The 21,019-nt window shown below is 39.0% G+C and overlaps 1 protein-coding gene across 5 annotated transcripts in view; it reads left to right on the top strand.

Moving 5' to 3' along the window:
* The window catches only part of PRMT8 (protein arginine methyltransferase 8), a 172,204-nt gene that overhangs the window by 83,803 nt on the left and 67,382 nt on the right, over window positions 1–21,019 (top strand). For all 5 annotated transcript variants that reach the window (XM_043969036.1, XM_043969035.1, XM_043969038.1 and 2 more), the window contains 2 exons: window positions 1,245–1,400; window positions 11,736–11,799. In XM_043969036.1, coding sequence (XP_043824971.1) covers window positions 1,245–1,400; window positions 11,736–11,799 — 220 coding nt within the window. The remainder of the gene's footprint in view (window positions 1–1,244; window positions 1,401–11,735; window positions 11,800–21,019) is intronic.

Raw genomic sequence — 21,019 nt, 5'->3', positions numbered from 1 at the left:
AGTAAGTCTCCAGCAATCATTATACAGGGTAGGAAGGTGACCTCTGAGAACCTTGCTCAACTGATGTATGAATTTTTGTTTAACAAATTCTTCGAAGATTGTGGTATGTTGTTTAGACTTAAAGGGTCTGTGATTTCGCTGGTATGGATACTCTCTCTATGAATGCTGATCATAACCCCCCCTCCCCCCACACATACCCTATCCCTTGGTAGAGTTGGCCTTGGATACTTGCAGAGGCTCCAAAATTCCTCACCCTACAGCAAATCTGGTGGCAAGCCTCTCCAACCTTGGTTAAGCTGGTCCTAAGACAAGACTGCACAGTCTGTCCTGGGGCAAATACCAGAGCTTGGATGCTTCCAGCATAGCTGTTAAGAACTCAGAGTGGCTTCCATATTTTGATAGGGCATCAGAGGAGCACCTCATTTGCCAAATGGGGAAATACTGCAACAGTACATTAAACTTATGGTTCATATGATATACCTTATGGTACATAAATAATCCTATGGGATCACAGACTTGGAGCTAGGAGATACCTTAGGTCTGTCAATAAGCATTTATTAAAGTGCTCACTATGTGTCAGGCACTATGGTAAGTGAAAGAAGGGCAAAAATGTGATCTCTTTTCTCAAGGACTTCACCTAATAAGGGAGACAACGATTAAATAACCACGTTAAAACACAATAGATATTTTTACATGCATACATATAGATATATGTGCTGTGCAAATGGAAAATAATCTCAAAGGGAAGGACTAGGGAAGGAGAGGGGACTGGGAAAGATCCTTAGAAGGTGAGATTTGAACTGAGTCTTGGGGCAGCTAGGTGGCGCAGTGGATAGAACACTAGCCCTGGAGTCAGGAGTACCTGAGTTCAAATCCGACCTCAGACACTTAACACTTACTAGCTGTGTGACCCTGGGCAAGTCATTTAACCCCAATTGCCTCACCAAAAAAACCAACACCCCCCCCCCCAAAAAAAACTGAGTCTTAAAGGAAATCATGGAATATATGAGACAAAGGTGAGAAGAGAGAATATTCCAGTCATGGAGACAGTCACAGCAAGGCAGAGAAACAGGAGATCAAGTATGTGAGGAAACAGAGAGGTGAAGTGGCCTTGCCTGAAGTCACAAAGTTATAAATAGATAACAGAATTAGAGCTCAAACTGGGGTCCTTTGATTATACATCTCTGTCTATTCTACTCAGGGGACTCCCTAACTTGATTTCTCTCTTTCCTCTCCTGCCACAGGAAATGCTGAAGGATGAGGTGCGCACGCTGACCTACAGAAACTCCATGTACCACAATAAGCATGTGTTTAAGGACAAGGTGGTGTTGGATGTTGGGAGTGGCACAGGCATCCTTTCTATGTTTGCTGCTAAAGCAGGGGCCAAGAAGGTGTATGGGGTAAGGGCATCATTTCTTTCTTGCTTTGGGCCTTTTAGAAAATGGGCCCCAGGGGCAGCTAGATGGCTCAGTGGATAGAGCACCAGCCCTGGATTCAAGAGGACCTGAGTTCAAATCCGGCCTCAGACACTTGACACGTACTAGCTGTGTGACCTTGAGCAAGTCACTTAACCACAATTGCCTCACCAAAAAAAGAAAAAAAGAAAAAGAAAAAGAAAATGGGCCCCAGATATCATTTCTCTTCTCCAGTCCCATCCCATCCTGTCTACATCCTAACCTTGCCAATCCCTGCCCCCACCCCACAATAAATAAATAAGCATGCAAACACAACAAACACAAAAATAGTCCTTGGTGCTTCATACCTCCAACATATATATATATATATATATATATATATATATATACATACACAGAGAGAGAGAGAGTGTACGGTAGATGGAGTCCTAGATTTGGAGTCAGTCGAAAGAGCCATTTGGATCTGGGTGGGCTCTGCTACTCACTAGTTGTATGGTCTTGGGCAAATTGCTTCACCTCTTGGGCTTGGAGAGTACCCTCATTCGAAATATAAAGTGATCAGACCAGAGGACCTCTTCTAGTCCTGTGAGGTATAAAATAATATAATCAAATAAATCTTGTGAAATAGGAAACTTAAATCTTGTGAGGTATGAAATAATGTTATAGTAATAATAGCAGCTAGCATTTATATAATGTTTTAAGATTTGCGAGGTATTTTCATGTATCTCTTGGCTGATCTTCACAACAACCCTGGAAGGTAGGTAATATCGTGATCCCCATTTTACGGATGAGGAAACTGACGCTGAGAGAAAATCAGTAACTTGCCCAGGGTGACGTAACGATTGGAATAACGCCACCTGCTGGAGACTTACTGTAGAAGAGTTCCGCCCATGAAGCGAAGGTCTTTGAGGGCAAGACCAGGAGTCTTTTCTTTGGCATCAGGAAGTGACGTGGGCTAGTGGGAGGAGGAAGGAAGAGACTGGCGCTCGGTCTCACTCTCTTTCCTTTGGACTCTGGTGGAGAGCGGAGCTAGAAATGTGCTCTCCCTTTAATAGATAGGAATCTAGGCCTTTCTCTCTCTTTACCAAATTCTTATTCTCCTTAATAAATGCTTAAAAGCCTAACTCTTGCTAAAGCTTATCATTTATTGGCGACCACTCATTAGATATTTTAGACAGACTAGCTAGAATTTTAGCCCTTAACAGTGACACAGCTAGTTTAGTGTCCAAGGCAGAATTTGAATTCAGATCCGACTTCCAGCCTAGTGCTCTATCTCCTATGCTACCTAGTTAATGATGAAAATATATTTGATATGAATACACACATATAACCTATATCCAATTTCTTGCCTTCTCAGTGAGGCTGGTGGGGAGGGAGGAAAAGAATTTGCAATTCAGTTTAAAAAATGAATGTCGAAAATTGGTTTTTGTGTAATTGGGGAAAAAACAAAATGCTAAATAAAAAAGATATTTGATGAAACTTTGTCATTCCCATTAGACAGATGTAAAAAGTGGTATGCAGAAAAGGAAAGTGAGTTACCCAGGGCCCAGGGTTAATAAGAGTCAGAACTGATATGGGAACCTAGGTTTTCTGACTCTAAATCTAGTGCTCTTTCCAACATCTTCTGCTGCTTTCCAGGATGTCGGGATCACTCTGCAGAGCCCCTAGGAGGTTAGGCCACCTCTCCTCCCTGGAAAATACTGACATTGGTACGCGGCTTGGAGTGCTTTCACATCTATGATTTTACTAGATGCCCCCACGGACCTCCTGTGAATTAGGCAGGAGTGGATAGATCCCATCCTTCTTCTACTCCCTTCCTTTCCCTCTCCCCAAATTTAAGTGACTTCTCCTTACCTACAGAAAAAGTCTAATATGTGATCTCATCACTTCTCTATTAAAAAAAAAATCAATGGCTTCCTATTATTTACTGAATGAAGCTTTACATTTCTCATTCCCCCCAAAAGCAGAGTCGAAGGTAACTTTGCAGCCTTATTTCACAGTATGTATTCTATATTACCAAACTGGCCTACCATAAGATAATAAAATAAATCTTGTGAAGTATGAAACAACACTAATAAGAGCAGCCAAGCATTCGTGCAGTGCTTTAAGATTTGCAAGGTGTTTTACTCATCTCTCAGTTGATCCCCACAACAACCCTGTGAGGTAGGTGCTATCGTTATCCCCATTTTGCAGATGAGGAAACTGAGGCTGAGAGAAACTCAGTGACTTGCCTATCGCCCCATTCTTGTCCTGACCTCTCTCGTTCTGTGCTGTTGTTGTCATCCTTCATGCTTGGAATGGACAGATCCCACAATAACGCTATGGTCTGAAGTCCTTCCCTTCCTTCCTTCACCATCCTCCTTGGCTCCATCTTCACTATATAGCCTTCCCTGGCCCTCCTTCTCCTTACAGGTGAAAGTGATTTCTTCCTCAGACTTCTCGTAACTCTTTGCTTGGCACTTCCCTCCTCTCTGTATCATGGTTATTTGTGTACATGTTCCCCCATATCAGAAGGTAAAGCTCCTTGAGAAAAGGATCTATGCTGCATTGGTCTTTGTATCTTCAATGCCTTGTATGTGGTAAGTGCTTACTAAATGTTTCTTGAATTGATTTGAGTAGAGATAAGGAAAATAATTGATCCAAGGGCACTGGCAGAGTGAGTAGTAGAACTAGGGTTGAAGACTATCTTCCTTTTCCTTCCTTCTTTTTCCTTCCTTCCTTCTTCCTTTCTTCCTTCTTCCTTTCTTCCTTCTTTCCTTCCTTCCTTCCTTCCTTCCTTCCTTCCTTCCTTCCTTCCTTCCTTCCTTCCTTCCTTCCTTCCTTCCTTCCTTCCTTCCTTCCTCTCTCCCTTAATCCTTTTTCCCCCTTATCTTACTTTCAGTAGGTATGGAGAGCAGGTAGAATTTTGCAGTGACCTGCATAGAGTATGTAATACTTGTGTTTCTGCCACAGTCAAATACTTATTATTTATGCTTAAAATGTAAGGTCTCCCTCCTAAAAGGGGGAAAGAATAAGCATTTATATAAAAGCTATTGTGTGTCAAGAGCTATGTTAAGTGCTTTCTATAAATATTATCTCATTCCATCTTCACAACAACCCTACAAGGGTTCTTTATTTGAGGAAATTAAGGCAGAGGTTAAGTGACTTGTCCAGGGTGATGCAGCTAGTAAGTATCTAAGGTTGGATTTGAACTCAGGGTTTCCCAATGTCAAGCCCAGCGCTCCATCCTTTGTGCCATTAGCTGGCTCCATAGAGGTAGAAGAGAAGAAAATGGGGCTCAAGGAATGTCTCTCCACTCCTCCCCTCTCCCATTAGGGAGATAATGAATGTGTTCTTTTATTTTTCTTTAAAAAAAACAATAAAAGGGTTTCAATGGGATAACAAAGGAGAAAAAGGTTTGAAGAGGTAGAGGGAATCCTGGCCTGTGTCAGGAAATTGAAGGTTGGAAGAATGTGAAAAGGGAAGAAGCAGCACTAAATCTTGGTGACTAAGTGAAGCATGTGAGACTTCCTGAAGAAGAGGGGTCTGGGTCCTCTGAAAAGGGAACAGCTGCTTGTCCTCAAAGGAAAGGTGCTGCTGTCAGGTGAGAGACCATCAGATGAAAGGAAGGGAAGGAGAGATGGATAGTGATGGATAGTGACTTCCTGGGGAGGGATACTGAGGCAGTCATTTGCCAACCTGATTAAAAAGAGAGAGAGGAGGGTCTTTTGTCTTCCCTGGAGGCATGTACCCAGAACAAGAGGAAGAGCTTTCCAAGATTTTTCAAACCTACCAATTTCTGCTGACTCACATACTACCTAAAACAATTTAGGAAGCAAATCTTGGGTGAGAAACCTCAGATGAAGACCCCAGAACCAGAGGCGATGTTTTCAGTACTTCTGCTGATTTAAGGAAAGTGCTACAGAAGAGAAAGGCAGATTTGGGAAGATGGCTAAAAAGATAGGATTTGAAAAAGTAGGATTTATATTTCAGGAATACAGCTTAAAATATAGAAATGACCAACTCCTAGTCACAGATGGAGTGTATCTAATAAGGGCTGGTAAGAATGTATGTGTCTGAAGTCTTGCGTATCTCTAGATGTTAAACTGAAAAAATAATGGGGAAGGAGAAAACTGCCTATGTGTATGCTTCAAGCTAGGTTGCATAGAGAGCAACTGTGATCAATCAATCAACATTTATTAAGTGTCCATGATGTACCGACATCATTCTAGGTGATGGAGATACAAAGACAAAAATGGAACAGATGCTGTCCTCAAGTTGCTTACATTCTATCAGAGTAGGAAGAATAGAAATAGAATTGAAATTCACAGAAGATGAAATCTAAGAAAGGATATCTATAGAAAAATACCCAAAATATGGTTTAAAAAAAGAATCAGAGATCCTAATGCAAGGAGGCAAGTTTGTCATAAATGCGATTGAAATTTGGTGGTATAGAACTTATCACTGGCATATAACTCTGGAAGGGTATGCCTATGTAAAAAAAATGGGCTATGTAAAAGGGAGAAGTAAATAATATTATTGTTTATTGAGATGATATTTAAGAAAATACAGTTATCAGAGTGGGAGTACATTGTAGGGAGCATTTGGTCAATATTAATAGAGGCAGAAACAAAAATGATATTGTCATTGGGATGTATAAGGCCCCTTAGACATAAGGAGGAAATAGATAGATGGGAGAAACTGTAGGAGTTCTCTCTTATTCTCTCCCTCATTTTTTCTTTGTTTCTCTGTCTCTGTTTCTTGCTTTTTCCCAAAAAAAGAGCAAATAATAATTTATTGCCTTGACTTAGTAATAATTTCATCCTCCAAAAGATGGAAGAATCTAAGAATGAAAATTTCATTGCATATCTACTTGTCACCAACAAAAAGAAACTGGATGCTATGGTAGATATGACAGGATGCTTGCTGAGAATTGACCACTCCATCTTAGAATTTGTGATAATGAAGGACAGGAAAGGTAGGCATAGTCTCATATACCCTATATTTTGGGAAAGCAGATATCAAAGTATTCAGAGGAATGGTAGGTAGTTTCTTATGTCCTTAATTTCTACAAGTCAGACCAAGACAGACAAAAAGAAACACTTCCAATAAAGAGGAAAGAGTAGGGTGGCTTTTAAAGAGATTTATATAGATGCAAAAGAACCTCATGGATCAACTTAGATTTTACAAAAATATATACAGAAGATGGAAGTAAGGGCAGATAATGGAGGCTGAGTAGAAGAGCCTGGAATTGTTCTATGTGAATATCATCAGGAGCACTTCTGCTCAGAATGAATTTATGTGGGCATGGAAGAGTTGAGGATAACAAAAAAGGTGGTTTTTGTTCATTTATTTTGTTGTTGCTATTATTTTTTTAAGCTATAAAGGGTTGAAAGAAAGGGATCAAAAGGAAGAATGAGACTGCTGCTTAGGGTGGGTAGGATAAAGACAATGGACAATTAGCAGAAGACAGAATAAGCTACTTTGCTTCTGTTATCCTGTGCCAAGTCAAAATGGCCTTTGGACTGAAACTGGCAGCCAAAAGTATCACTCTTCCCCTGTACTTGGTCTGAGATTCATTTGGATCTTGCTACCTGAAAAAAATTCAGAAGAGATCATTTAATCAAACCTTCCCAACCAAAGTAGCTTACTGGAATTTGAAATACAAGATAGGTAGAGGAATAGCAAGGGAATGCCTAGTTATTCTCTCAATGAGTTCAAATCATTTAGCCCAGTTTACTGAAAGAACTAGTGAATGTGATTGCTGAGTCATTGTCAATGATTTTTGACAAAAATCATGGAAAATTGGAGAGATGCTGAACAACTGGGGAAGGACAGATGTCCTCATTTTGAAAATGGTGAAGAGAATGAAGTCTCCAAAATATATGTGAGTGATCTTGATTTTGATTCCAGGAAAGATTCTAGAAAGTATTACTACAGAGGTAGTTAGTGAACACCTAGAAAAGGAAGGAGCCATAATAATGAACCAGCATGGCTTCATAGGCCATACCAAACTTACTCCCCTCTTTCTCCCCTTCCCTCTCTCCATTCCTTCCTCCCTCTCTCCCTTCCTTTCCTTTCCTTTCCTTTCCTTTCCTTTCCTTTCCTTTCCTTTCCTTCCCAAAAGTCTAGTAAGGTAAATAACATAGATTAACTAGATTTTAACAAAGAATTTGACAGGTCTCTTATACTATTCTTTTGGATGAAATGAAGGAAGAGACATGAGTGAGACATGGGTCAATTTGGACCTGGTTCAATGGCCAGAACCAAAGAGCCATCAATCATTCATAGTTCAAAATCAACTTGGAAGGAGATTTCTTGTGGAATGCCTTAAGAACTTGGCCTTTGTGCTGTCTAACATTTTTATCAATGGCTTTCAAAAAGGTATAGATGTCACACTCATCATATTTAAAGATGACACATAGCTGGGAGGGATAACTAATATGTTGGATAACAGAGTCACAAGCTAAAAGGATCTTGGCATGCTTCACTTTTGGGCTAAGTCCAAGAAAATGAAATTTCATAGGGCTAAGTGTAAAGTCTTGTACTTGAGTTAAAAAAACCTATTTCACAAGTATAAAATGGAGGAGGTACGATCAGACCACTTCTTGAATATTGTCTTCAGTCTTGGGCAACACATTTTAGGGAAGACATTGATAGGTTGGAGAGAATCCAGAAGAGGGTTATGTGCATGGTGACAGAACTTGGGATCACGTTCTATGGGGATTAGTTGGAGGAACTGAGAATGCTAAACCTGGAGGAGAATTCCAATCAATCCAATCCAATCCAATCCAATCCACAGCTACTCACTATGTGCCAGGCACCTAGCAAAATGCTGGGAAAATGAAGTCAAAAGCCTTCCCTTAAGGAGCTTCTATGGGGGAGATAACATGTGCATATATAATTGCATACAGAATATATTCAAAATGAATACAAGGTAGTCTGGAGAGGGGAATATAATAGGCATTTATTAAGTACTACTGTGCTAGGAGAACACTGGGGTTATGAGGTCCAAATGAAAATCAGTCCCTACACACAAGGAGTTTACAAAGCTGTCTTCACATTTTGGAAGGATTGTTGCACCCCAAAGGGGACACTTGCTCTACTTTACTCTAAAGAGCTGATCTGGGCCCAATCGGTAGAAGTTGCAAAGAAGCAGTTAGGCTTTACAAAGAAAAACTTCCCAATCAGAGCTATGTAAAAGTGAAATGTGCAGCCTTAGGTCTAGCTAGAGGACACCTTGAAGGGGAATTTATATGCAGGATTCCTTTTTAGGGACTGGTCAGAATAGATAGCTTCTGGTCTCCCTTCTAAATTCTGACCTCTGAACTTCACGTTCTGTGATTTTCTAGTGGTTGGTGGGGGGGAAGAGCCAGGAACAGGGAAAGCTTGAAATGAGGCATCCCTAAAGAAACCTAGGTAATATGGTGGAGCTCTTTTTGTTTTATTTTCTTTCAAAAAGCTTTTATTTTTTAAAAAAAGACTGAAAGGGAAACAGGTTTTAAAAAAGCCTCACAGTTGGAATACTGCTCTACAGCCCTTTGCTTAGAACTCCTAAGATGACTGTGCCCAATGAAGGGCAAGAAGTGGGGGCTTCACTGCTCAAGTCTTGCATACTCACTACTCTAGAACAAAGGGAGAGGAAAGGAGGCAGATAGAGGAAGAAAAAGGAATGTAGAGAGAAAGTGATACTGACTGAGACAGGGTGAAACTGAGTGGGGAAAAAGGGAAACTGAAAGAGGCAGAGATAAAAAAAAGAAGAGGAGACAGAGAGACAGAGAGACAGGGAGAGAGGCAGGCAAATGGACACCAGGCAAAGAAAGTCATAGAAACTTTACAAATCATTTATTCAGTGGTTCTCAGTGTGGTCAATGGAAAGTAAGGCATCCCTGATACCCTTTCAGGAGGTCTATATGGTCAAAATTATTTTCATAATACTGCTGACATTATTTGCCTATTAAAATACTCCACCCATTTTCAAGTTCCTGTTTGAAGCAAGATTTTCTTTGAATACTTCAACTTAAAGAATATATCACAACAGACTGAATGAGGAAGCAGTTATGAGACTCCAGCTGTCTTTTATTGAGCTAGACATTAAAAAGGTTTGCAAAAATATGTAAAACAATGTCACTCTTCTCACTATTTTTTTTTGTTTTGGAAAATATGGTTATTTTTCCATAAATATGTTATTTATTTTAACACGTAGCAGGTTTATTATAATTTTTAGATCAATTAATAGATATTTTTTAAAAGATTATCACTTTAAATTTCTAATACAGGATATGTTGATAGATATAACTAAGGATATGCTGGCAAATGTTTAACCACCAGTTCTCCAGGAAAAACATGTTTGCATAGCACCCTTTTAATCTGCATTATGAACATTTTCTCTACTTTCATAGGTCTAGACCAGAGGGGTCAAACATTTGTACCATAACACCTGCCCTACTCCTGAGTGCAGCCTGAAGTAGATTAAAAATGTAACTGGAAAATATTTAACAACATAAGTTAAAATACAATAGAACATATTTGTTTGTTTAGAACACATGTTTATTTAAGTCAATATTCAGCAGAAGGTATTCTTATCTATGGTTTAGTGGCCTATTTCTATTTGAGTTTGACACCACTGATCTAACAATAAATAAAACCATAAATCAACTTCCCATTTGTAGTTTTTACTGATCTGAGGTATGTATAAATGCTCACACTGAAAATTTAACAATTAGTTCCAGCTGGTTCCAGCATACAGCTACTAAGCAAAAGGTCTTTGGTGTCCTCGGTAATTTGCAAGAGAGGGAAGGAAGGAAGGAAGGAAGGAAGGAAGGAAGGAAGGAAGGAAGGAAGGAAGGAAGGAAGGAAGGAAGGAAGGAAGGAAGGAAGGAAGGAAGGAAGGAAGGAAGGAAGGAAGGAAGGAAGGAAGGAAGGAAGGAAGGAAGGAAGGAAGGAAGGAAGGAAGGAAGGAAGGAAGGATTTCAGAGCTGAAAGGGATTTTAGTGGCATTTAGTTCAACCACCTGAAAAGAAATCCACTCTAATACATTTCCAGCAAGGGGTCACTCAGCCTTTACTTGAAGACCTGCAGTATGAGGGAGATCCTTGATCCATTCCATTTTTGGAAAGTCCTTTAGGGAGTTTTTTTCTTAAAACCTAAATTTGTCTCTCTGTTACTTGCATACATTGCTCTTAGTTCTTCCTACTCCCTGTCATCCATTATCACTATTATCCTTTTAATCCCCCTTTCCCCAGCATAACTTCAAAATGAAACAAAACACCTCTTCTGTTGTCCTTAGCATTACTAACCTTTTTTTCATTCTAGGATTTAAGGTATTTTTCTTGTTAAGTCCTTACTGTGCTTTTGCATTCATTCTAAGTTCCTTGCCTTTCCTTTCATTTTCTGCGCATTCCTTCTTAAAGTTGATTAATGGATTTTAAATTGATTGATGAATTCCCTGTGCATTCACATTGGACATTCTATATACCTTCCCCCTTTCCTGCTAATCAGAATCTCTTCAGAGGTGAGATGACAAGAAAAAAAAAAGAAAGATTCACAGATCAAAAATAAAGAGGTGGAGAAATAGAGAGGGGGAGAAAGAGACAGAGAGAAAGACAGAGACAGAGAGAGAAACACAGAGAGAGAGAAACAGAGAGACACAGAGAGACAAAGACAGAGATACAAACAGAGGGAGAGAGACAGAGACAGAGATGGATAGACAGACAGACAGATGGACAGAGACAGAGAGAGAGACAGAGCCAAAGAGAGAGACAGAAAGACAGGCAGAGCCAAAGAGAGAGACAGAAAGACAGGCAGAGATAGAAAGATATCAGATGCAGAGGGACATAGAAAACCACAGAGACACAGAGTCAGAGAGAAGCAAGGAAACAGAAGCAAACAAATAGGGTGAGGGTGTCATGTTGGCAGCATTATAGAATACAGAAGATTGGCAGGTTTTAAGTGCTAGTTGCAATGGAATTTAGTAACGTTTTCATAGCTCTGTATTAGCCACAGTTGGGACCTAGTGGGAACCCAGGTCTTGAATGGGGTGTGATTCTGTTGCTCAGACTATTGCCTGATCACAGAGCTGGGTGGTAGTAAGGGAATGGGGAATGACCCACTCCTGCTATTGGAGCCTGAGGCCATACCCTAAAGGGAAAGGTACCCAGGTCATGAGAAGACCAGCTTTCTCATCCTCCCGGTGATTTGCTGCGCTGTTAGAGAAGTCTCTTTACCCCCCTGAGTCTCAGCTTCACTTCCTCGTCTGTAAAATGAGGGGATTGCACAAGACAAGCCATGAGCTCCCTCCTGGCTCTAACACCTCTCTCCTTTGTCCCACTCTCCTTTTAGATCGAATGCTCCAGTATTTCTGACTACTCAGAGAAAATTATCAAGGCCAACCACTTGGACAACAGTAAGGCAACTCAGACTATCCCCTGGAAACGTGGAAGCAGTGGGTGCCCCTGATTGGGTTCTGTCAATTACATGTAAACGATGGCCTTTCGCCTTCAACTGGCTATAGGGTATGGTGATGTGGTCAAGCACCCAGTCCCCCCACTAAGTGGCAATAGTTCTTCCCTGGGATGGTAGGTAAAGGACAATGGCCTTTTCAGACCTAGCTCTGGTTCCAGAAGATTTTTTTTAAAGTGAGGCAATTGGGATTAAGTGACTTGCCCAGGGTCACACAGCTAGTAAGTGTTTAGTGTCTGAGGCTGGATTTGAACTCAGGTACTCCTGACTCCAGGGCTGGTGCTTTATTCACTGCGCCACCTAGCTGCCCCTTCCAGAAGATTTTTAAACCTGTGGTATGGATTTTATCCTTAAGTTTCTCACATTCCACCTGGCTGACCTTGGGAACCATTTATATCAATCATATTCCTATTTCTCTAAGAAATGAACCTGAGCCCATCTTTGCTTATGCTGTCTTCAGGGCTCTGGCTATAGACAGTCCAGTTATCTCATGGAGGATGTCACCAAGCCCTACTAGCCTCACTCATAGAGATTCCACTTCCCTCCCATAGAAAAAGCTACTCAGTGGCTTAGAATCAAGGTGGAAGGTGGTAGTGTTGCTTTGCTCACTGGATAGAAGTTTATAGCTTATAGGTTTTCTCACCGATTATGTTGTTAGCATCTATAGTTCTCCTTGGTACTTTCAAAGTGTGCACTTAACAGTCTTTGGATAGCAAAAAGAATGGGGGGCACACTCCATGGTTCTACATATGGGAAATCTTTGCCAGTCAGGCAGGCAGGCAATGAGATTGGATTTAGCCAATTGGATTTAGCAGACAATGAGATTGGATTTAGGTGCAGACAGCTATTCCAGGAGTTATGAGGTTCTGAAAATGAAGACTAAGGCACAGTCTCTGGCCTTGAAAGGTAGTCTAATGAGGAGAGAGGGATGGGGTGGTAGGACACACACAGAATCAAATGGAAATAAGACACATGAACTGATAAAATTCCAAACTTCTAAGATTTATTATTTCACCAGTGTAGATGTTCCCTCCATACTTCAGCAACTTCATGAGTTGTCACCTTATGGTCAACCTTTGGTGATGAATGTCTCTAACCTTGGAAAGACTAATTTTCAAATAAGACACACATGATTTCTAACTGGGTCTGTGGACTTAAAGTCTTTTTAACTTGTTAGAATCTGACAAGGTTTGTTATTCTCTGGCATAGCCTCTGATAACCCAAGGTTACTTCCATGCTAAGATTGAGGCTTTGTAAAAAAAACCAAACAAACAAACTTTAGGGACAGCTAGGTGGCCCAGTGGATGAAGCACTGGGCCCTGGGTTCAGGAGGGCCTGAGTTCAAATCCAGCCTCAGACACTTGATGCTGTGTGATCCTGGGCAAGTCACTTAACCCTCATTGCCCTGCCAAAAAACCAAAAACAAACTAAATCTAAAACTAAAAAAACTTTAGAGGAGGACAATAGATAAAAAAAACCCTGTAAGAACAGATATATTTTTAACTGTACATGGTTTTATGTATGTGTTTTTCTACAATATAAATATTATATATGTATATATATATATATCTGTATCTATATGAATATGTATGTGTAACGTATGTGTATATACACATACATCTATACACACATATATGTACACTTACTATACTTACTTTAGGGACTAGGGACTGGACCTCTAATTTCAATAATTCAATTCAATTCAATAATTGACTTGTTCAAGGTCACACTGTGAGAATGTGTCAAAGGTAGGACTTGAATTCAGGTCTTCTTGGATCCAAAGTCAGCTTTTGATATACCATGTCACCCTGTCTCTCATAATTAACATTTTCTATCAGTGGTGCACTGAATAGAGCATTGGACCTGGAGTCAATAAGACCAGAATTGAAGTTATGTTCTCAGACACTTGTTAGTTGTGTGACCCTCGACAAGTTATTTAGCCTCAGTTTGCCCAATTTCCTCAGCTATAAAATGGGGATAATACATCTATCTCCCAGAGTTGTTGTGAAGATAAAATGAGATAATATAAGTTATATGCAAATACTATTTTTATACACACACATATGTATACACATAGTAAATCTACAGAGCCCAGAGACCTCTTCATTCTGGACCCTCAGTTAACTGCTCTCAGGTTCTGGACTTTTTGTGGGTCAGAAACTTCTCTATAGTTCATGAGCCCCCACTAGTTTTTACTAGTCAGCCAGAAGACACACAGTTAACAGCAAAGGCATTTAATAAAATAGAACAATAACCATAGAACATGACCCCTATAAAGCTTGAACTCATTCTCCCACAAATGCAGACACGATTAGTGGAAAGGATGAATCTCCAATAGGGAACATATATGGGACACACACATTTATAGAAAATGGGGAAACTCATGCTTCCAATGCTACAAAGCTGTCAGTGTCATCTTCTGTTGATATTATCATGCTGCCTTCTCTGGACCTCTTTCTACTAATTATAGTCAAATTTCATGTATCAACCACTCCTTGCCAGAAATGGGGCTCAGCTTTTCTCCATTAGGCATATGCTTTTGTTATCTACCAGGTACTTTGTTTTAACTGCTCTTCCATACAAGAGTTAATAACAGCCTGTTCAACATCGACTAGAAATATTATGGTCAAGGAGGACTTTGTTTTTCAGCTACTTCCACAATTTACCAGAAGTAATCCTGTTAGAGGAAATCTATAGCTCTTTCAATATTCTCTTGTGCCTCAGCTTCTCATTAGCCAGTGACCATGAAACTTCTTTCCTCAGTCACCCTTCTCAGTTAATGACTCAGGTCGTCCTCTCAACTGAGCTATACCAGGGAGTAACAGAGTCCGGTTTAAGATCAGGTCAGCAACACCTCCACACTTTTGATCCTAAATGATTTTTATCCACGTCTTTTCATAATAGTATTATGAATGAAACCCTTGAGAAACAGAGTTTCCAGGTAATTAATAATCAATTTATTAATTAGTCTAGTTAATAACCAATAAATTTTTCTCAGAAACCAAAGATGAGAAAGGAGATTCTGAAATGACTTAAATCAGATGTGCACCTTCTGACAAGTGAAACTCAAGCTTGATTGGTGGGCATTTAATGAGGAAGTGGGCCAAAAGTCTTCAGCTCTTCCTGCTGAGAATGTGGTTTGATCATGAGACTCAGCAGCCTCAAGGCATCTGGGCAGGGGAAGCCATTTCCATCTGGACCTCTCTGGCTAGTTTTTTTTTCCTTCATGAGCTGGGTTCTCCTAAATTCTAATGGAGGGGATCAAGGACAGGAGATTCCTCCCTTAGGCAAAGGCTTGCCTATACTCAATTCTGTTTAAACAAAAATTAGGTTTCCCAGTTAGGTGGGGTCCTGCCCGAACTAGTTAAATGAGCCTGTGTCTTGGGGGACTAAGAGTAAACTCATAACTCAGCCAGGCCCTTCAGAGACTGCCTAACCTTCTCAGGAATTGGGTCTTAACAGAAATAGGAGGAAAAGGGTGGATCACAATGTGTCTTTCTAGTATCCTTTGGGTTATCTGTGATTTTTATTCTATTTAAATGAAATGTTTCTTAATTCTATATAGAATATCTATAGAAGGATACTTTGATGGCTCTGTGATCTCACTGATGCTCATACTCCCTCCAGTGGTTTAGGTTATAACCCATACATACTTTCTCAACCTGTAAGACTTCTATCCAGGTTATCCTCCTTATGTGGTCCACACCAGTGAGCAAAGGAATTTTCTTTAGATGTATTGACACTCTGTAAGGACCAATGGGAATATCCATCAAACTATATGCATTCCTCTGTTGCAACTTTAATTCCTCAGAGAATTCCATATTTTGTAACCCTATAGTGTTACTAGAAGAATATTAGATTTAGGAAGACAGGCTTTCTTTTAAGGAGAAACTGGGCATCCTTCAAAGCTTTACAATTTCCCAAATGTAATCTATCATATTTTCCTCTTCTTATTCAATTTTGATCCATGAGCAATATCCAGGCATGGTGAATCAGTCTTATGATCTGTCTATCCAATGGCATATAATAATCTAGATAAAGGCATTCTTCATCCCTGTGTTGTTTTTTTCTCCTCTCCACAAAGTGCTGTCCTGATGCCTCATCATGGAGTAGAGGTGATACTGTGTTTTTGAAGGTCATGTGAATAGAGCACAAACTGTGGAAGGTTCTACCATGCTGGAAGGGTCCCAACAGTGATAGACTGGCCTACTTTCCAAGGATCAATCTACTAAATGCCAAGAGCTCATTGTGAGTTGCCTGGATACCAGATGATGAATTATTTGGCTCAACAACTCATCAAACACTGGGAGAATAGTAATATTACTTGCAGTTGGGTCTTTATAGAGAGTAGAAGCTTGGAATCACTAAAAATATTGTAAAATTTCCCAAACTTGATCCAACCCAATCTCCTATTCATTTCTGAAATTATTTCATTATCCAGGTGCAGAGCAATGTATCCACATTAGAGGACAAAAGGAACCTACTCATGTCCCATACATATGGGATACACGTTAAAGTAATGTGTATTTTCCATTCACTTCATCTTTCCACTGTCAGTGGCCAGACCAGTCTTTTTCAATGAAGGGTCTTTGTAGTGTTCCAAGGTCAATAGAAATAGTACAGCATTATCTGTGAGTAGGAGTTTTTGAAAAACCATTCTTTGGAAATTCCTTTTAATTTCACTTAGTTTAAGATATTTTCCATGACACTAATGAACACATTAGGTAAGCATATATAATATATGCCTTATATATATTTTATATATGTTTTATGCTTCCTTCAATAATGATATTCAACATACCATTGAATCTTTTGATTTCATCTATTATGGATGTGGCATATTCTTTTTTTTAATAAAGTATTTTTTTTCCATTACATGTAAAGATAGTTCTCAACCTTTGTTTATACAAGCTTTACAATTTCAGATTTTTCTCCCTCCCTCCCCTCCCTCCCCCGTCCCCTAGACAGCAGGTAATCTGATATAGGTTTTATATATATATATATATATATATATATATATATATATATATATATATATATATATATATACACACACACACACACACACACACACACACACAATAACATTAATCCTATTTCTGCATTAGTCATGTTATAAGAGGAAAAAATCAGAGCAATGATGGAAAACCTCAAAATAGAAAAAAAAAACAACAGCATCAAAAACAAAAGAAATAGTATGGTTCATTTAGCATCTATACTCCGCAGTTCTTTTTTTTTTTTTTTTTCCGATGTGGCATATTCTTAACACAGGAATGACTTTTTGGAAAAGAGCTTTAAGGATGCATTTTGTTCTATGAATCAAATGTTTTTAAAAATAAGCAAATAATAGGCATAGTAGAATATTATATTCTTCACATTTTCAGACTGTATGCTGCTATAAAAAACCATTTTCAAAAGACTTCCTATTTTCTTCCTCCATTTTCATTAATGACATACTCAAAGTATGCATGAATAATTTAATAGTTTTTTTAATAGAAATTAGAACATAAGATGAGTAGATTGTAGTATCTTCTTGGTACTCTCTTCCTGTTAAAAGTGCCATGTGTGAGCTTTCCCATTCTTTTGGAATCTTTCCCTCTTTGAGGAATTTTTAAAATTAGTGCCTAGGTATCTTTACAATTGTAGTGCCTCCCACATGGACTTCTATGACTTCATCTTCCTTATTAATGTGCAGATTTGACCCTTTCATTGTCATTGTTGATGAAACTAGATCCAGCAGTTCAGTCAATGAGCAATTATTAAGCACCTACAATGCCAGTTATTGTGTTAAGTGCTAGAGATACAAAGAAAGGCAAGTTGAAGTCTTTGCCCTAAAAGAGCTCATGACCTAATGGGGTAAAACAACTAGGACATATGGAGATTAAACACAGACACTCCCTCAGCATCATAGCTGATCTCACAAACTAAAATGGAGGGCAGGTAAAGGCAGTGTAGTTTGCTCTCCTTTCTCTGTCTCTGACAATTAAAGTGGGCATACTAATTGGTTTCTATCATCCTAGACAGGAAATCTATTTTTCTTGAAATGATTTTTGGTGAAGTAGAATTCTCCAGCCTTTTTCAGTAATCCAATTCATTTTCTAAACTCTTTGGCCCCTTCTTCTTCCTAAACCCTCCCCAAAATCTGAAGAGTTGCTTTCTTGGTATGGTACTCCTGAGAGGATTGACTTAAAGTACTCATTTGAGAGGAATCCACCAAGAAAGGGATGCTCTTGGTCCTCACTTCTTCATGCTTACAACCTGAGAACAAAGCATTGTGGTTATCTAGAAAGTCTCTTTGTGCTCAGTCAAAACTATCAGGATTTAAGTTTCTAGATACTGGGCTTAACCTTCCTTGAATGGTACAAAAACCAAACCCCAAGGTTTCAAGAAAAGAATGGCTGTTTAATCCCATCACTCTCATAGTCTGCATAGTGATTCCAAAGGGAATGGAATTCTACTTCCTAGACTTGGACAATGGCATCAGTGCTTTTTGGTTCTAATGGGAAAGGTAAGTGAGGAGTGTAATTCCTTTGCCATGGTTCCCTTTCTATTAGCCTCACAATACAGAGTTCTTGGGTTTCAGAATTTGAGGGAAAGGTCTTCTAGTCTAGCTCCTACCTCCAACAAAGATAATGTTTCTTGAACTAAATTGAATCATTATTTGAATCATAACTACCCTCACCAGTATTCTCAAGTGGCCATTTAACTTCTGTTTGAAGACTTTCAATAATGAGGAACTCACTTCTAGCCTACTTTGGTTTTGGACAACTATAATTGTAGAGAAATTGTTACTTATGTGGACCCAAACTCTTCGTTCTATAGTAATCCATATATCCCAATTCTGCTTTTGGGGGTCAAATATAATAAATCTAATATAATTTTCACATGATATTAAAAATTATAACTGAAAGGGACCCTAGAGAACATCAGTTCTAAGCTCCTCATTTAACAAATCAGGAGACTGAGGCCTCTGGAGCTGAAATGATTTGCCCAAGGCCACAAGCCAGGTCCCCTTCTTCCCAAGATGGTGTTCTTTCTGTTTTTTTCTAAGAACCTAAGTCAAACTGATGAAGGAACAGGGGGGAAATTTCCATGGAAAGCTTTTAATATGCTGAATTAGCACTTGGAGTGGATCTCAGATATGTGGGCACACCACAGAAATAACAGTAGAGGACTTTTAAAAATACTTGCCACCCATAACTCTTTAAAAATCCTCATAGAAAATATAGAATTTTAGAACCAGAAAAGGGACCCTAGACCACATTCAATCTGACTCCATCATAGAATTTTGGGATGTCATTTTTGAAAGGGGACTCAAATTCAAGTTCATTTAGTCCAATCTAAACCTGAAGTAGGAATCATCTCTATAGCATCCCTGACAAGTGACTATCATTTGGACAGATGAGGAGACTGAAGCCCGTGACTTTAAGTGATTTACCCAAGGTGACACTCTGAGTTAGTGGAAGGACTGGGATTAGAATTTAGTTCTCTTGCTTCCCAATTCAGTGTAGTTTCCATTCCATCACACTGGCTCTGACTTCATTTGTACACGGGCACAGATATGCATGAACAAATCTGAACACAGAAATGTGATTTTAAAATGGTTCCCTATATGCATATATATGCCTATAACAAGCAATCTGCAGTGCACCTGACAAACATTACAGATGTAGAAAGGGATGCAATGGTCCAGAGTTATGGATTCATAAAAAAACAAATCATGCTAAACTAATTAAATGATATTTGGAGAGAGAGAGAGAGAGAGAGAGAGAGAGAGAGAGAGAGAGAGAGAGAGAGAGAGAGAGAATATGAAAATAAATTTTAATAGTATGGACTATTTTGCTCACCATCCACTCAGTAAGTATGAATATGTGACTGGACTGAGTGTGATTAGAAAATCTCCTCTTCATCATACACACTGGCAATTTCCTCATTGGCCTAGTTTTGTAGAGCTAATGAAGACAGCCTTAGTTAGCCTCCTTACCATTCCTGGTCAGCCAGAAGCCTCCTGTTTTGTTCCCTCTCACTTCCTTAGGCTCTCTCTTCATGGTGAAGCAGTATAGTGGCGTGATCACACTCTAACATAATCACACTTAGGTGTGAACCCTTTTAAGAATATTTTTCCCCTCATCATCTGCTTTCCTGTCTGCTAGATTTTTTTCTGCCTAGTTTTTTTTTCCTTTTATATGAGTAGAAGTCCTGGTTCCCACCTTTTCTCTTGATCAAGCTTCGCTGAAAATCAAGAAAAATAAAGCTTCCATTTAACTATTTTGATAGCAACCATCTCAGATCCATCTGTTCTCTAATACAGACTAACTTCCTTTAAAGACATCCTAGTTCATTTCCAGCTAAAACTTTTTGGCAATACTCTGATGTACTTTATGGATGATATAGGGATTTTCAAAAGTAATTTTGATTCTTTGTGATCTTTACCTTATATGCTGACCTATCTTAGAACCTAACTCCTGTTTAAGGTGAAATTTCACTGCATTTCTTTCTTTTTTCTTTGTTTCTTTCTTTCAAATAAAGCTATTAAGCTAGTAGATAAGAGGACAATGTAACTGGTTTTTATTAGTATATTTGACCAAAAAAAATTCTCTTGTGATCTGCTTATGAACAATATAGAGGTAACTAGACTAGAGCATTGTAGAGTTAGGCAAATTTATGATTGATTGCCTAACAGGATTGACTATTGAATCCATGCCAACCTAGTTCTCTGAGGGGATATTCCCAGGATCTGTCCTTGGGCCTGTTTCATCCAAAATTTTAATCCATAAATTAGAATTTTAAAATATAATAAAATTGAGAGAGTTAGGCAAATATATCAGCTGAAACAATTGGGGTCCAAAACAATTTCAACAGACTAGGATGGTGGGCTAAAGCAAAATAGATGAAATTTAATACAGAGAAATGTGAGGTCCTACACTTAGGTCCCAAAACTCAACTACATAAGTGAGGGGGCCTTGGCTACCAAGCAGTTGGTATGAAAAGATCTTAGTATTTTATTGGATTCCAATTGTGATATGAATTGGTGTGGTATGGTGACCAAAAAATGGATATGTTCATAGGCTAAATTGATGGAAGTATCTAGAATGAGGAAAGTGATAATTGTTATAAATGTTCTGTCCCTGCTCAGATTGCATCTCAAGTACTGTGTCTGATTC

This window comes from Dromiciops gliroides, chromosome 5 (genome assembly GCF_019393635.1).
Source record: "Dromiciops gliroides isolate mDroGli1 chromosome 5, mDroGli1.pri, whole genome shotgun sequence".
Taxonomy (NCBI): Eukaryota; Metazoa; Chordata; class Mammalia; order Microbiotheria; family Microbiotheriidae; genus Dromiciops; species Dromiciops gliroides.
Note: the sequence above shows the minus strand (reverse complement) of the source record. Positions and strands in the feature narration are given on the sequence as shown.